Consider the following 17,070-nt stretch of genomic DNA (forward strand, 5'->3'; position numbering starts at 1 on the left):
CAATTTCAGGTCGGCACTACTAGGGTTATGAATATGAATGATCATTAAAGTAGCTTCTTCATTCCAAAGGAGATTTTTATTTTTTTTGAATATGGCACAATTAAATCTGCTTATGTTCCATCTTTGCCCACCATGCGAGAAAGCACACCGTAAGCTTATTCCATTTATGACGGAAATAAACTACCGAATTTGCATGTAAGCGCCAGAGGACAATTAAAAGGTATCGTTCACCTTGCATATACATCCACGGTTATCTATTTAATATCCGGTGGTAACAAACGTTACTCTGGTGTTTACACAAAAGTTTCATATTATTATCAATGGATAAAACCAGGCATTAAAGTGTGTTTCTCATATTCACCATCAAACAAGTGGATTGGATCAATTGATAATGACACTTATTTTCTTCACGTGTTAGGACAACGACAATTTTTTTTGACACGCCACGTATCCGCTTTTAGTTACCACGCATGTACTGGATCATACGAATGTGTTTGTGTCAGCGTGTGATTTTAAATTAAAAAAAAACGAGGGGTACTTTCTATTTAAAACTTCAATGATAAATACGTTTTCCTTTCTGTAAAGACCACCACTGTTCCTTCTACAACAACAGCAACAACAACCGACCCAACAACAGCTAAAACGACAACAATGGTTCCTTCTACAACAACAACCGAACCAACAACAACTAAAACGAAACAATGGCTCCTTCTAAAGCAACAACTACAACAACCGACCCAACAACAACTCAAACGACAACAATGTCTCCTTTATTGAAACATTTACACTGTAAATGTTTCAATAAATTTTATGTTATCACAAGTCAAAAAAATAAACTGAATGTCAATTTAATTTTTCCACATATATTTTTCCCACATACACTCTTAGGGCAAAAGAATATTTATAAATTTTGTTACAGAAACTACATCCCGAGCAAGCCATGTACATGTAATGTTGCTACTGACATTACTACTACTATAAGAATAATTTGTGTTGCCTATTTTAAAACAAACATAGCGTTTCCTTGTTTTCTTATGTGAAGGTTGTTATCGTTAGCCACCAAGTGGCCACATAAAATCGAGCAGTATTTCTTATTATTTTTACGCAATTTTTTTTACGTAAATCGTAATTCTCACATGTTTTTTTATCATCAAATAGAAGACACATAAACAGAAATTAAACAACGTATCCTACTCTACAGGATGCCCCTCTTTACCCCACATACTATATTACTCCGGGGTAAGACAAATGCTGTTAGCACCTAAATCCCATATTACCTGATCGTGGTTTGAACAATTAACAACTTTGGTTTAGAGTCGAGAGGGTATTGGTGTATAATTATCTTAATATTCTTTGCTTACCATTAAATTGGAAGGAAATAGAAAAAAAACATGTACCATCTTACCCCTCACTATCCGCTGTTTTATTTTTACTTGGTTTTATTATAGTAATCTTCAATCTACAAATTCTACATTATTGTGTGTGGGCAATTTATGTCAAAGTTTTGTATTTTTGCTGTTACTTACATTTATACAAAAAACAAATCCAGTTTATGATAACACAGGGCAAATAAAATTACATCGTACTGTGAAATGAGGTTAGCATTGTATATATGTAGAGTGTTAGACTATGGATCATTGGCTACATTTCGTTGTGTTTATCGGCATATGAACCGATAAATATACAAATATATTTGAATGGAGTGTATTGTTATATAGTGATGTTTACATACTTGTATTGGGTAACAATTGTATAATGCTGTTACTGATTTAATTGAAATAGGTGGATTATGCAAAAAATGATATAGAGTGCTGTGGGGCAAGGTGGGTATATCCTAATCGTGCTTTAAACTATTAAAAAGTGTTTATGGAAGTCGTGGGAATACGGTTTTATAATTCTTTGAATGTTCTTTGTTTCCTACCAAATGGGACGAGAAAATAGAATGAAAAGGGTGTCCCATTTTTTCCCATCACCCTAATATACAGTATTCGTCTTTGCTATATGTGAGTTCGCCATGATATATTAGACAACGCAAACTCAAGGCAAGCAGAGAAGCCTACGGGATGATCAAAAATCGCGTTATTCATCGTTACTTCTTGCTTGTTTATGGGAGACCAGAGCAGTAAAATATTCTATGACACAAATATGTGAGTCTCATATTTAAATTGAGTTCATTGGGATTTGTTAACCAAGACTGAAAGTTCTTTCTGTAAAATTACAAAACACCGTTGTTATTATAGACGCAAGGGGTTTGTCATTAACACATAAGTAATTTTGAATTAACCTATATTGCTACAGCGCTGTCCGCATTCGCCATTTCTAAACCACGTTAAAGTATGACTATAATGGCCGAGGGAGATAAACTAAATCCTGTGTTAGTAAAATTGTCGGTAGTATGTATTGTGGCAACACTGTGCGCTGGTGAAGACGATTGTACAAACCCTGGTGAGTTTTCTTTTTGTCGTTTACGGAATACGCATTATGCGCGGTGATTTTATCTTTTACATATTGGTTGATGACATTTCTTATAGTTACCGCATTCATTTTAAAAGGATGTGCTTAAGAATATTTTTCTTTAAAAAATTGAAATTCCGGTATGACGATAGCATTGTAATGTCCGCATTGTATAAAAGAAAATGTTTCATTATATGTTTTTTATAGTACAAGCATTTTGACAGGTTCGGAGTGTATTTAGTTATTTAAGGTTTAAAACACGTACTAATATTACAGAAGACATTGCATTATCTTCAGTTGAACCATGGCGCATCGCGTGTTGCGGAGGTTTAAACCAAAGTTAGACACACCGACTTGAAGTTGAAGGAACGTAACTTTAATGACCTGCCAACAGTTATCGTGTTTAAAACGCCGCAATATGCATTAAACAAATTGGTGTCAATCCTGTGTTTGAGTGCGGTTCCAGCATGTTACACGAAACACGGAAAATGGTCGTTCTAACTTATCTGTCGGAACTCGAAGTGACCAGAAACAAAATATTTTCGATGTGTTTACTCGCAAATAATCCAGAAAGACAACATCGTACACGGCGTCGGTCTGGTTTAAACCAACGCCGGTTTAAACCGACCACCCATTTTGTTATACAACCATTTTGTAATGTCTTGTCACATTAGTGTACAGCAGGTTACGAAAGACACGCTCTGGGATAGGCCATTAATAACTCGTCCGAGGCCAAAATACAGCAATAGACGTAACTCTTTCGAGTAATGAATTTGTATAAACTTGTAGATCGTTGTCCAGAAGCGACATGTTGGAATGGAAATTGCATCAATCATTCGCAACGATGCGATGGAAACAAAGATTGTTTGGACGACAGCGATGAAATTGAATGTGGTAAGTTAACTATTACAACACAAGACTCTTGATAATACATTTCTCACTATAGTTATTACTTTACATTAACTTGATGGTCACTGCAGAACAAACAGTTGACGAAAGTGGTTCTACTGTTGCAATCAACTCAATGAAATGTGGGAAAACGTATGTTAGTCCTCAGTTTACTTGGGTATAAGCTAAGTAATTTTTTCTCGTTGTTTAAACATTATTGTTGGCAATGGCGAACACCCACATATGTTGTAATAGGTAAGATTTTGCGTAACTTGCGATAGAGATTATCTCATTAGTAAATATGAATCCTATGTCATATTTCTTTTTCAGAACCAGCGAATCGCCGGCGGTAACGAAGAAGTTCCAGGTTCATGGCCATGGCTGCGCTGGTTCAAAATGGCTATTTTTAAGCCACTATGGCGGAAGTATTATTTCAGAGCAAGCTATTTTAACAGCGGGACACAGCGTTGACTTTCTAAGCAGGTTTGCAAGTAGAATGTCGGTAGCTGATTTTACACGACAAATATATGATGACCTATAATGGGTTTCTCATTATTAGCAAGGAATTAACCATTGATGAAATGCGACACTTCCAAACTTTGTTTTAAACTTATCTTTTTTATGGATTATTATAAATTGATACATGCCCCTTCATTGGAGCTCTGCTCTCTTTTATAGTCCAATTGTTTTAAACCAAATAACTTCTCGCAGTCCATCTCAATTGAACGTCGTGGTGGGAAGACACGTTAGAAATAGCAACGACGGTGAACAGTTGATTAAAGTCAAGCAAATTGTGTTTCACAATGACTATCATCCATTGTAAGTTAACCATTAATATCGTGCATGTGTTTTAAGCTCGTGTTTAGTTTTAAATGTTTCACGTTGTTATGTGTTAGATCACCAACAGCGTGTGTTTTCTTGGTAATGCGCATGATATAAATAAAACCATAAAAAAAAAACTTTTTTTAATAAATACAGATTTCTTCGAAACGGTATTGCAATTTTAATATTAAGTGAGCCAATCACATATATATCAACCATTCGACCAATCTGTTACTCTGATTCAAACATAACAACTTCTGATATTGATAATGGGATCCAATGCATTGCTAATGGATAGGGAACTTTAAGTCAGATCCTCTTTTTTAATATGTTATTTACAATGAATTATATTTTATAGTAGGGTGTGGGAAGAGGGGACACCTTCATCACATAATGTCCCAATATCCTGATAGGGCGCCCATTTACCCAACAGGACTGTTCCAAGTTTGCCTTCCTTTTTTTTAATTTGGTAAATTATAAAAATTGTGACGCAAGTTACGGTGGCACAATATCTATGGATACCCAAATATGTGCAGGGTCAACCAAAGGGGGTGTGGATACATGTCAGGTATATAGAGATCAATATTTTTAGAAAATATAACTTGTAAGCGGGCACGAATGCATGAAAGAGACGGTGTTAAAACGACTGTCGTTTTCCGTCACGAGAATAAACAGTTTACGTTACTTTTATAAAAAAACACAAATATATTTATAACGCGTGATAAAGTTCGTGCAAACAACTTATTTGGTAATTGTGTAAAAACTCAACCCCCAAACGTCTGTGTAGCTAAGGTCTATACAGTGTTAAATGTATGTTAATCTACCAGGTAATTTGTTGTAATTAATGCTTTTATATGCTACCTCATAAAATAACCAGGGAGATTCTGGTGGACCATTAGTGTGCTTGATCGGTGAATCGACCTGGTTTCAAGTCGGAGTTACTTCGTTTGGAAAAGACTGTGGCAACAAACGTTACCCTGGTGTTTACACAAAAGTTTCATATTATTATCAATGGATAAAACCAGGTATTGTATTTGACTCTTTTCGTTTTTTTTTACAGAGAAAACACACCACACAAATCTGTGTACACATAGCTCTTCCATACATATTAGGCACAGAGTAAAAAAGTAAATATATTAGAGCGGGGAAAGACGGGACACCTTTTCATTCTGTTTTCTCGTCCTATTTAGTGGTAAACAAAAAAAAAAACATTTAAAGAATTATAAAACTGTATCTTCACGACTCACATTTGACTGAAATTAATGGATACATTTTAGGATTTGGTTTTAGTCGCAACAAATAAGAGATAGGGTAAAGCACCATAAAGCCAATAACGTGCCCAATAAATAGGAGAGCATCTAAGATTTACATATTGGTTTGGCGGATAGTATGTTTTGTTATGTGAGTTGCAGTGTATGGATACCGCAGTTTTATCGCGTGACAACAATGACCAATGTGTTTGCTTGAGCGGGTGGTTTATATGTGACAAAACACACCTTAAAGGGTTTCGCTACAATGGCATTGTCAGCCCGTATTTGCTCGAGGAAAGAATTATAAAGATTTTCATTCGTCTAATTTGGTATAAAAATATTGGCTTCCGTTCATTGTTGCGTTAATTTACCCTTCTCTCCTTACATTTAAAGTTTATTCAAAGTTCTTGAGATACAATAATATACAATGCATATTTTCGTCATATAAGACCACGAGTTATAACTATCATACCTTTATTAATTGACAACGATTCAAAGAAATATAGTGGGGTGGGGGAAGATGGGACACACAAAAATGTGTTTAGCAATTCGCACAACTGATGGGGTAAAATGGGACACTTTCTTGTTAAATTTTCCTGATATTAAAGTAATATTAAACGCTTAGAAAATCAAGTTTAAACATTAAAAAATTCTGTTTCTGTTTAAACCTGATTTAGTAATACTTAAACAGTAATTGGCTTTAGCCCGCGGAAAAAAGTAACACCCCGCTCACATATTTACAATTGACCAGCAGTGACATCACTTCCACTACAACAACCGACCTAACAACAACTAAAACAACAACCATGGTTCCTTTTACAACAACAACTGACCCAACAACAACTAAAACGACAATAATGTCTCCTTCAACAACAACAACAACAACCGACCCAGCAACAACAACGACAACAATGTCTCTTTCTACAACAACAACAACTACAACAACCGACCCAGCAACAACAACAACAACAACAACAACCGAACCAGCAACAACTAAAACGACAACAATGTCTCCTTCCACAACAACAACTGACCCAACAACAACGAAGTCGACAACCTCGGTCACATCAAGCAAAAGCCTTCCTGCATCCTCAACACATATCCCCAGTGTCTCAAGTGATCAGCCTACATCAGACGTGCCAAAAACCTCTACACAACTTGAGAACCTAACCAGCTCTTATATTGATAACGATACAACGAATGTATCGCCTGAACGAGGTGAGAAAATATAATAAACACAAATAGGTTGCAGTGAAGGTATTTGGGTTTGTTTATTTTTGAATTGTTATTTTCTTGTGTGACAAAAGCTGAAGTCGTGTTCAATAATTTTGATAAGGCGTATATCGAGTTTGCTTGACTTTTGGTGGCCTATATTGTTGTAACCCAAATACACTTACACTGTTTATATAAGTGAGTGATTTAGAAACTGTAAACAAAACACAACTTTTAGTTCAAAAATTTAATACGCCACTGATAATTGTCTTCTAAATTTCGTTACAGAAAGTGCATCACAAACGAGCTACGCACACCAACACGAAAGTTACGTTCATATAACGACGATGGTGGTACTGCTACTACTGTATGGATAATTTCTACTCAGCATTGCTAAACAGACGTTACTTGCCTTGTTTACCTCGTTTTTTTAAACAAATATGTAGAAAGTGTGGGCCGAAATTTATGTATCGGCCAACTAAGGGTCTATACACAAGTGTAAAATCGCCTGGTTGATCTGTTTTTGGTGGGAAGCTGCTGAAAATTGAGAAGAGAAAGTGACGTCAGAAAATCGTCAGATTCCCCCCCCGAAATTTGTTTCTGCCTGTTGTTTCAGTTAAATATGGAATTGCCCCACTATAATCCCAGGCGACGTTGCCTGGCGGGTTAAACAAATTAGTAGATTAACTCGTGGGAAGTCTACGGAATACTGAAACTATGAAAACTAAACCAATATCGCAAGTCAAAAGACTTAATAAAAAAAGGTTTATAATTTTGTCAAAGAAATCACAAACGTAGAAATGCAAGGCAGCACAGCATAGCTAAGTTGTGCTATGCTATACTATGGGTAACGTATGGGAATGTTTGAGCAAGGACGCTTTACTTGTACAGTTTATGTTTACGTAAATGCTCATAGATAATAATAATAAACTGGAACGTCTTACTTTGTGTTTTACTTGGAACCTGAACACTTTGTTAAACCTGAATACTTAATGCTGTAAGTCCAAAGTATTCAATTATTTCATACAACAGTGGTAATGTTAACGCTGGGTGAAAAGTGCTCTTTTGATGTTGCGTCTTCGATTGCGCAAGGGAATATCATTGTGTTATAATTTTCGAAGGACAAGATAATGCAGATGACGTTGGAAAAAAGAGCGACGTCATAAATGCTATATGCGTAGTTTCGGGTGCTGTCGTTTGGAAGTGCGTAGGTGGTAAGAACCATCGCAGTAATGTCTGTTAAGATGCAAATTGTAGCCAGGACTGTCGAGCGTTGTATGATGCGAAGAATCTTTTTGTTAATCGGAACATTTGTAGAAGACTTTATTTCAACATGAGTTGAGACGATCGTACAGCTGCTGGTGCCAATAAACCCATGTATTGAATTATTATCGTTGACTTTTACTACTTGCAAGGAACTACCAGTCCTGGATTCCGAATTTATTTGAGCTTTATAACAGAAAAAAAATGACCAACAGTTTTGAAGATTACGTCTAAGTGGAATAATAAAAAGAAACAAGAGCATCAGCTGACCGAATGTTGCTATCACTGCACCAGCTGTGTTTGTCCAATCCCGGCTAATGTTTTCGCAGCCAAAATAATTCGATTTTTGAAATTTGGGAATAGTAGACGCTAACACTGTCGACAAGCCAGCCCCGAGCAAAAACACGATGCTTGACCAACTTAGCAAAATAATGAATTTGTTGCGAGAGCTTGACATAAGTGGATGGGCGTATATTGACCTTTGCCGGAACCATAGCAGCAAGTACACTGGTACCAAAGCAATCAAATAAAAGACAACAACAGCGTCGACGGCTCTTTCACATTCTTCGTCAAACCCTGGTCTATAAGGAGGGAGTGTAATAGCGATGATGGAACAACAGCATCGTCCCAATAGAGTTAGAGCAGAGACAACAGTCAAGTTGTAGACAATGCCACCGTTAAGATCGTTTCCACTTTGACGTTTGAATCTGTTAGTTTTGACTCCATGAATGATCAACGCTACAGCTAACCATGAACAACATGTCACTATAATGCATTCGATTGTCAACGGAATAATAAAACTGACTTGTCTAGTTTTCGGTAAAATGACGTCATCAACAGCACTCGTCATCGTGACGTCATATGCTTCTGTAGATTCTTTCATTGTGTAACTTCACAGGCAGCGGTAATGATATTTACAAATTTACAAAAATCCTTGAATTAATTAAAACAACATTTATTTGAGTAGGTGTTTGTATGATATCATTGTATGATATCATCAAAAATAATAACAAACGCGCAACTTGCGCTGTATGTTGACTCATTCCGGATTGGTAGGCAGTGGTCTTTTGTAAATATCTGTAACTTTCCACCTCCGCTATTCAAATACAGTGCAAAGCAAAGGAGTTTCCTTCTCTTCATTTCAAAATACAAGAATGATAATCATTATACAACAATTGCCAATATCCACCGACAACTAGGCGTTAAAAAGGCCAACAAAAAATACGAACAACAACCGCTAAACTCGACAAATCAAAGCACAGCAGAATGTGCAAAAGCAAACCACGAACAACTTCTGAACACACAAAAAGCTCAACCAGCATCAGAAATGTAATATTATTCTAATCAAACCAACTTTATTTACGCAAGTTGCTAACTTGCAACTGATAAACAGGGTATGAGAGAATATGGAGCCCAAAACACGGGAGAAAACGATGTTTTTTTCTCTTTAGTTTAATTTTTATTATTCATGGTTAATATATTTTCGTTCGTCGCGGACATGTCCTTTCGCCGAGGATATGTTTGTCGTTTAAAGACAAGTTTATGTCGATTGCGGACATACTTTTGTTCGTCACGAACATTGTTTAGCCAAAATACACGAAACAGAAGAACGAAAACGAAGTACGAAATACTTCGTGCGGATACAAATAAATACATGAAGAATGTAGAAGAGTAAGTGCGATAAAAATATCAATAAAAAATTGCAACTTTAGTGTGACAATGTTATATAAAGATATTGAACATTAATAGAAGTGTAAGAACAAATATGATTTGCATATAAGTCGCATGATGTAGTTTACTCGTGTGTGACGTCGTATCTGCAACGGTGAAAAGTTATATAAGATATAGTAGGTTGGGGGAAGATGGGACACCTTTTCATTCTATTTTCTCGCCCAATTTGGTAGTAAACAAAGAAAATGCAAAGAATTAAAAAAGCGTATCCCCACGACTCCCCTAGACTGTTGTTAATTGTTTAAAACACGATCAAGACATTTAGATATTATGTGCTAAAGGTGTCCCATCTTCCCCCACCCTACTGTATATACGATGTAAACACTGTTGCTGTTAAGGCATATTATATACACCAATTCCTTTAAGCAAGAAGATTTACATAACTTAATATCTATATACCTTCTATTTCACGCAGTGCAGTCGTAGTATTGTAAATAACAAACGAACTGTTTTGTACGTCGGATGTTGATTGGTCACTTGAAATACCGGGTATATCTGTTGAGGATAAAGGGAGGCTTATGTTTGATGTGACTAATGCTGTCGTCATAGTGACATCACTGGTTACTTGTTGAGTATACGTCATCGTAGTTATTTCTTCATGTCGCGTTGCTGAAAATTTAAACATAAAATAACTTTTTTGGAACTACTTTTTTTGTGTAAAGTAACAAACTGGAGGAAAACATCAAACAGCAAATGGAATAGAATCGAGATGGGCGAAATTAGGTGACAAATAACAGGAACTTTAGTTTAAAGAAACAATTTATATTGCCACTATACTTGCCCAATAAGTACCATCATTAATTCAAACAAACAATGACCGTTTAGTGTGATATCCAAGTACACACTCGCATAAAATGGTGGTAGCAACGAACATCGAACCCGGTATCTTCTGGTTTCGATATGAGCCCTATACTAACTGAACCATAGCGCCGGAACTTTAGCATCAGCAATATTTAACTATGAACGTGACTTTAACACGAACTAGACAACGATGCACGGTGATTCATATTTAATCCAATAAACCTGCATCGCTTTTGCTGAACAACAACCCAGTTGTTGTTATGATTCCCGGAATTAGCGTTAGTTACACGGATGCTAATTATGTTAGGCGAGACAAAGTGATGACGCATGGGGGGTTCAAGGCTTCAATCAGGCGCGACCTAATTTTAGTTTACCCTTATACGGAATTCTATAAGTGTTATTCATTTAAACCCGAGGTATTGTAACCAGACAATCACACGTCACTACTGACTGCATTATAAATCAATACGTTCCCACAGCGGTGGTTACAAGCTATTCAAGCAGAAATACACAGTATACTTATTAGGTAACCATTGAACTGTGACTACTAGACTTAATAATAAATTATGATTATAGTAAAATCATTCAGTCAAATCTAATAGAAAAAAATATTAATATTTTTATTCTAAAATTAAAAAAATAGTCCGCCACCCTGATTAGCACGGCTGCCTATAATTTAGTTCTATAGTGGTTTAGGATCAAATCTGATCGCTGCTACATTGTGAATTTATGTGTATTTAGGAAAGACACCTAACGAGAATTGCGCCACCCTAGTGGTGTATAACATGATAGCTAAAATGTGCGCCATACAGAAAAAAACATACACCAATATTAATATACAGACTGTTGTTCTAGAGCAAGTTACATTCATTCATTCATACATTGCCTATGATGGATCTGTATCTATGTTTCGTCGAATAGATTTGTAGAAGGACCAAGTGCTTATTTTTTAGAAAATCTTGAACAATTTACTAATGTAGATGATGTGACGAAAGCGTAAATATTTAAAGAAAAACCTACTTGATTCGTTCCTAATAGATTTTGCAGGAGGTACTGTGGGGCTTCTTGAAGATAACGCTGGAAAATAAACAAACAAGTCGTTTGTGCATTTATACAACTTATAATGGTGTCGGTGAACATTATGAATATATGGATATTTATCCATTGATAAAATAATAATATCCATTGATAAAGATTTTTCATTGATAAGAGGTATTTCAGTTACGAACACAATCTGCAAATACAATACCTGATCTTATCCATTGATAATAATAGGAAACTTTTGTGTAAACACCAGGGTAACGTTTGTTGCCACAGTCTTTTCCAAACGAAGTAACTCCGACTTGAAACCAGGTCGATTCACCGATCAAGCACACTAATGGTCCACCAGAATCTCCCTGGTCATTTTAGGAAATTTAAAATGGTCAATAAAAAAACGAAAAATGGTAATTTTGCCACGTCCCTAGATGCAACCAACTATGTGTGTCTGCTGAAATAAAGATTCTCCACAAAGTTGCTTGGTAACTCAAAAGTTGGGTGTATAAAGTTATTACGTATGGTGCAAAATAGGCCAACCGTGTTATAACGCTGTCCCGCTACGCGAGGATAAATAATTGCTCATCATTTCTAACTTTACCTGACATGTATCCACACCGCCTTTACTTGAGCCTGCACATATCTGTGTATCTGCGGATATTGGCGTGCTTCGGTACCTTGCGTCACAATCGTCATGGGTGACCAAAGGAAGGCGAACTTGGAACAGACCCGTTGGGTGAAGTGCTACGTCAGATTCTGCAATGGAAAACTCATTTACTTGGTTTTAAGAGAATTGAATAAAATTTTGCCAAAGTAAGTTCTGCTTAAAAATCTAGTAAGTTCTGCGTAAAGATACAGAAACACTCATAGTTTTAAATAAAAAAAAAATATTACGTAGTCTTCCCCATCCAGTAGCAATACATTGAATCCCATTATCAATATCAGAAGTTGTTATGTTTGAATCAGAGTAACAGATTGGTCGAATGGTTGATGTATATGTAATTGAAGTGTTTAGAATTAAAATAGCAATGTCGTTTCGAAGAGTTCTGAAAAATACCGTTAGAGTTAAACACAATTATTTTAATTCACTATATGGTTGTGTGGGAAAAGACGGGATACCTTTGGTACATAATTAATATCTAAATATTCGGATCGTGTTTTAAACAATTAACAACGGCGTCTATGATAGTCGTAAAGGTACGTTTTTATAATTATTTGAATGTTCTTTGTTTGCCACTAAATAGAACTAAAAATAGACAAAAAGGTGTCCCATCTTCCCCCACACTAAAATATCAAATTTATTCTGTTGAATTGCACACTGAAACACGGCTGTGAAGTGATGAGCATTGTTTCCGCAAATATTGGCCATCAACATTTAAACCTCTATTTTATTAATATTTTGATAACAGTAACATAAGGCGTTTTCCTAAAAGCTTTATCTTCAATGCATTCTTGTTTGTCAAATTATTTTTAATGGTAAACCCATTACGTATGGGTGTTTTAATTTTATCTCTGTGATAAAATTTACAGCGAAACGGGAAATGTTTTTTTTGTAACTCACATTGGTAGATAATCAGGATGAAAAATAATTTCCGCAACGTTTATCAGCTGTTCCCCCTTGTTACCATTTATAGAATGTCTTCCAACAACAACCTTCACGTATGGACTGCAAAGAAAAATTTTAGTAATTCCTAAACAGTACGTGGCCAAAATCATTTTATGTAACTTTGAAACGACACATGTGGAAAAGCATTAGAGCAGAAAATATATAATAATAAATCACTGCAACATGTATAACAAATCAAATCTCATTTTCTTGTAACAGTCCTATATAAAACGCAAACAGTTGAAGCGTTGTATATTTTTAATGTAAGTCCAGGACAAACCTGCTTAGAAAGTCGACGCAATGTCCAGCTGTCAGAATAGCTCGCTCTGAAATAATACTCCCCCCGCAATATGCAGACTGTTGATTATATTTGATAAGACCAGCATGCCAGGGCCACGAACCTGGAACTGCTTCGTTGCCGCCGACAATTCTAGGATTCTAAAGTTCAACACAAGATTGTTCATTGAAAAGTTGCGGTCGCTGCTGTATATGCCAGTGTTTTTGTTGGTCTCAAAATATAGCGGTTAATTAAGAAGCATTGTTGTGTAACGTAACCCATTATAAAAATAATGAACCGCGCTGTGACTCTAGTCTGACTGAATGAATATTTAAACCAGTTAAAGTAATAATTTACCCAAGTAAAACCAGGAGCAACGAAAGTTTTTCCACATTCTTCTGAAGTATCTACAACTGTAGTTCCATCCAAGTCAACTGTTTGCTCTAAAAAAGATAGTTTGTTCATTAAATAGAACAGTAGAAACAGTAACATCCTGGCACAGTCGTATGAGCTTTTGCAGCGTACCCGAAAAAAAAAAAAAATATATATATATATATACAGTGGGGTGGGGGAGATAGGACACCTTTTCAGTTACTTTCCTCGTCCCATTTGGTAGTAAACAAAGAACAAATAAAGAATTGAAAACCATATGCTCACAAATCCAATAGACCATTGTTAATTGTTTAAAATACGATAAGGATATTTGGTGTCCCATCTTCCCCCACTCTACCATAGTAGGTTGAGGGAAGATGGGGCACCTTTTCCTGCTCTTTTCTTATTCAATTTGGTAGTAAAAAAAGAACATTAAAAAAGTCATAAAACCGTATATCTTAACGATTCACATGTACCGTTGTTAATTGTTTAAAACACGAACGGATATTTGAATATTATGTGCCAAAGGTGTCCCGTCTTTCCCCACCCTACTATAATAATCATACAGAAAAATAAATCAATAAAAGAGATATCATTCATTTAAATACTTGATAAAGTCTTGCAAGCAATTTAAATACTTAATGAAGTCTTGCAAAACAAAACATATATTCTTGTGTTGTAGTAGTTAACTTACCACATTCAATTTCATCGCTGTCGTCCAAACAATCTTTGTTTCCATCGCATCGTTGCGAATGATTGATGCAATTTCCATTCCAACATGTCGCTTCTGGACAACGATCTACACAATAAGACAAAAAAGGTGTAATTAATAAATATTATTTTAGAATACGTGACATGCTTGTATCAATAAAACGTCTTCCTATTGACGAATTGCAGAGCAGCATATATATGTTTATAAACAGCGGGTCTGCAAATCGTCTAACACATTGAATATTTATAAATCTTCGGTACCGTAATCGAAGAGACAAATAAAGTTATTATAATACAGGATGTTGGAGTTATGCGAAGTATCAGGTTTCGCTATATATAAATGTGTTATACATAATCATAGTTACCCAGTTTAACAAATAACATACATGGTAACTCGTAAGCTGGCACGAGGTGTACGGACACCCATGTTATAACGACTCGTTTTCCGAGCCACGCGAGGATAAAGTAAGTTACATTCATTCATTTATTCAACATTTCTCATTAGAGCTCTACTGTCTTGTTTTCATTAAATTTACAATATCCACTTTACATTGTCTTACCTTTCACTACCCAACTTATATTAAAATAATTTGCATGGTTGACTAATGTTGCAGAATAAAGAATTTCAACAAGATTTGATGATGAGACGAAATTCCTGGGTCTTGTAGTTCCACAGAAGCTTCTGCCAGTATACTGTAGGAAGAGACGTGATTACAGTGTTTCAAGTATCATCTTGTAAAATGCCGAAAGCTTACCAAAATTGATTTGTCGTAGATTTTAATGTCATCAACACCTTCGCATGTGTTGGCCAAACCGACATCAAACTGATTGAATGTAACTTCAATTACCTGCCAATATAAATACATTCCAATGTTTGACATGTATCTACAAGCCAAGTATAATATTTTAAATTAAACTGTGGTCACAATGTAGTGTTCTCAATACCCCTTTCGATAATTGCTTCACGTGACTTAAACTTAATCCCCGGTCACTCACCATAAAGGAACGTGTTTCCATAGTTTTTTTTTGTGTAAATCGACCCCGTATTTAAGCGTTGTACGCGATACGGTTCACACATTTTACCTTATCGGTGGCCACCTGGAGTGACCAGAGACATAATACTGCTGAGTTATTCGCACGCAAATAATCCAAAAAAACAACATCATGCACGGCGTTTGTGTTCTGGAATAAACCACCGCAGCATGCCGTCTTCCACGGCTCAACTGAAATAAAAATGCATTTTTTACGTCATATTTACTATGTACATAGAATACTAAGTCACTAGAACTATTTGAGTAAACTTGTAATTAATTAATCGGAATTTTTAGTATTCTAGTTTTAACATTTAAACTTGCCAATTACCATTGTGTAACTTCACAAATGGTTTTAAATGTTAAAAAAAAGCAAGTCAAATAAATACAGGTTTATAACAAAACAGAAAAATCAAAGCTTTGTACTCACCTGATGGATTTGCACAGCTATTTTCACTAGAACAAACTGTCGCTAGACATAGTAACGTTAAATTTACAAATAAAAAGTCAAGAATACCTCCTACAGTCATTTCAGTCAAAGTTAGCAATGAATGGTGGAAATGGTAAGCGAGGTAAGGTGCTGAGGGTAAATATCTCTGTTCGAAATCACTCATGCGGTGATTTCTCGCCGCAACAGTCAAGGAAGTTTTTAATGACGTCAAAGAACGACAACTCTTCAAAATCTAACATTCTAACCAAGCATAAGATTTGGTATTCAAAGCAGAACTACGTTTTAAACTGACGTCACTTTACAGCAATGTTTATTCTGAACAAACATACCCAGGTTATTTAACTCGATCCAATGGATCTAAGTACATCTCCAACCGACCAATGTTTCAAAATCATACCACCAATAATACATAAAAGAAAGTTCACAATACTAAACCGAAAACCAGTTTGGTGTTTTATACGTTGTATAAATACTTGAGTGTGGCATTTGTATGGGCAGCGGCGATAAAACAGATTTGTTATCTCCTGTATTTAGTAGAGAAAGACTCAATCCATCCGTGCCACAGCGCACGCTCGTTTACAGACGAGTGATTCACAATTTACTATGAATCACGCGTCTACGAACAAAAGGATCATTTTTTAACTATGTGCATGGTGTTTAAAAGTCAAATCGAGACATAATGAAAAGTAGAAAGATTTTATTAATGCTTTTGTTAAGGGACTTGGCTTTAAATACAGTAAATATATTTTAGACATGTATAACATTCAGTTGGTCCATTTATTTACTGTAAGTAAAACAAGGAATCATATCAGAAACAAATTTCTAAAAATAGATCTATTAAATGTATATATTGTACATTGGCAAACCTTTATAATAAGTTAATATACTTGTTCACAAGGTAGCGTTTTAAATACAAGAGAATACAGCTTCAATGAATGGACACGAAAACTACGTCGTAAACTTGCTTATCCTCGCGTGGCCGGAAAAGAAAACAGTCGCTCCTACCGGTGTTTTTTTGTTTGTTTCTCTGTTTCATACACACTAGTGCCGCTTAATATAGTTACCAGGTATGTAACTTTGTGGGCAGTTAACATTTTATTGTCTCTTGGACTCCTGGTATATAACTCCAACCCAGTGGTCACTAATGGGTTGTCCAAATTAACAGC

General features: G+C 35.6%; 3 protein-coding genes across 3 annotated transcripts; 1 reads left to right on the forward strand and 2 right to left on the reverse strand.

The window, feature by feature from the left end:
* The first annotated feature begins 3,568 nt into the window (after positions 1–3,568).
* Positions 3,569–4,462, forward strand: LOC108949490 (chymotrypsin-like protease CTRL-1). The gene is made up of 4 exons (XM_018811840.1): positions 3,569–3,597; positions 3,673–3,825; positions 4,054–4,161; positions 4,321–4,462. Exons 1-4 carry the CDS (start codon positions 3,569–3,571, stop codon positions 4,460–4,462), a joined length of 432 nt encoding a protein of 143 aa, XP_018667385.1.
* Positions 4,463–6,870: 2,408 nt separating this feature from the next.
* LOC113474232 lies at positions 6,871–9,081 on the reverse strand. Its single transcript, XM_026834529.1, has one exon. It carries the CDS (start codon positions 8,770–8,772, stop codon positions 7,648–7,650), a length of 1,125 nt encoding a protein of 374 aa, XP_026690330.1. The 5' UTR covers positions 8,773–9,081; the 3' UTR covers positions 6,871–7,647.
* A 244-nt stretch (positions 9,082–9,325) lies between these two features.
* LOC100182053 (suppressor of tumorigenicity 14 protein-like) lies at positions 9,326–16,371 on the reverse strand. Its single transcript, XM_009860251.3, has 14 exons — positions 15,884–16,371; positions 15,506–15,645; positions 15,178–15,270; positions 14,983–15,115; positions 14,406–14,510; positions 13,697–13,782; positions 13,343–13,500; positions 13,018–13,122; positions 12,351–12,502; positions 12,058–12,212; positions 11,671–11,818; positions 11,442–11,498; positions 10,020–10,229; positions 9,326–9,706 (listed from the first exon to the last, which is right to left on the reverse strand). Exons 1-14 carry the CDS (start codon positions 16,065–16,067, stop codon positions 9,612–9,614), a joined length of 1,821 nt encoding a protein of 606 aa, XP_009858553.2. The 5' UTR covers positions 16,068–16,371; the 3' UTR covers positions 9,326–9,611.
* Between the last annotated feature and the right edge of the window lie 699 nt (positions 16,372–17,070).

The sequence above is a fragment of the Ciona intestinalis genome, chromosome 5 (assembly GCF_000224145.3).
Source record: "Ciona intestinalis chromosome 5, KH, whole genome shotgun sequence".
NCBI lineage: Eukaryota > Metazoa > Chordata > Ascidiacea > Phlebobranchia > Cionidae > Ciona > Ciona intestinalis.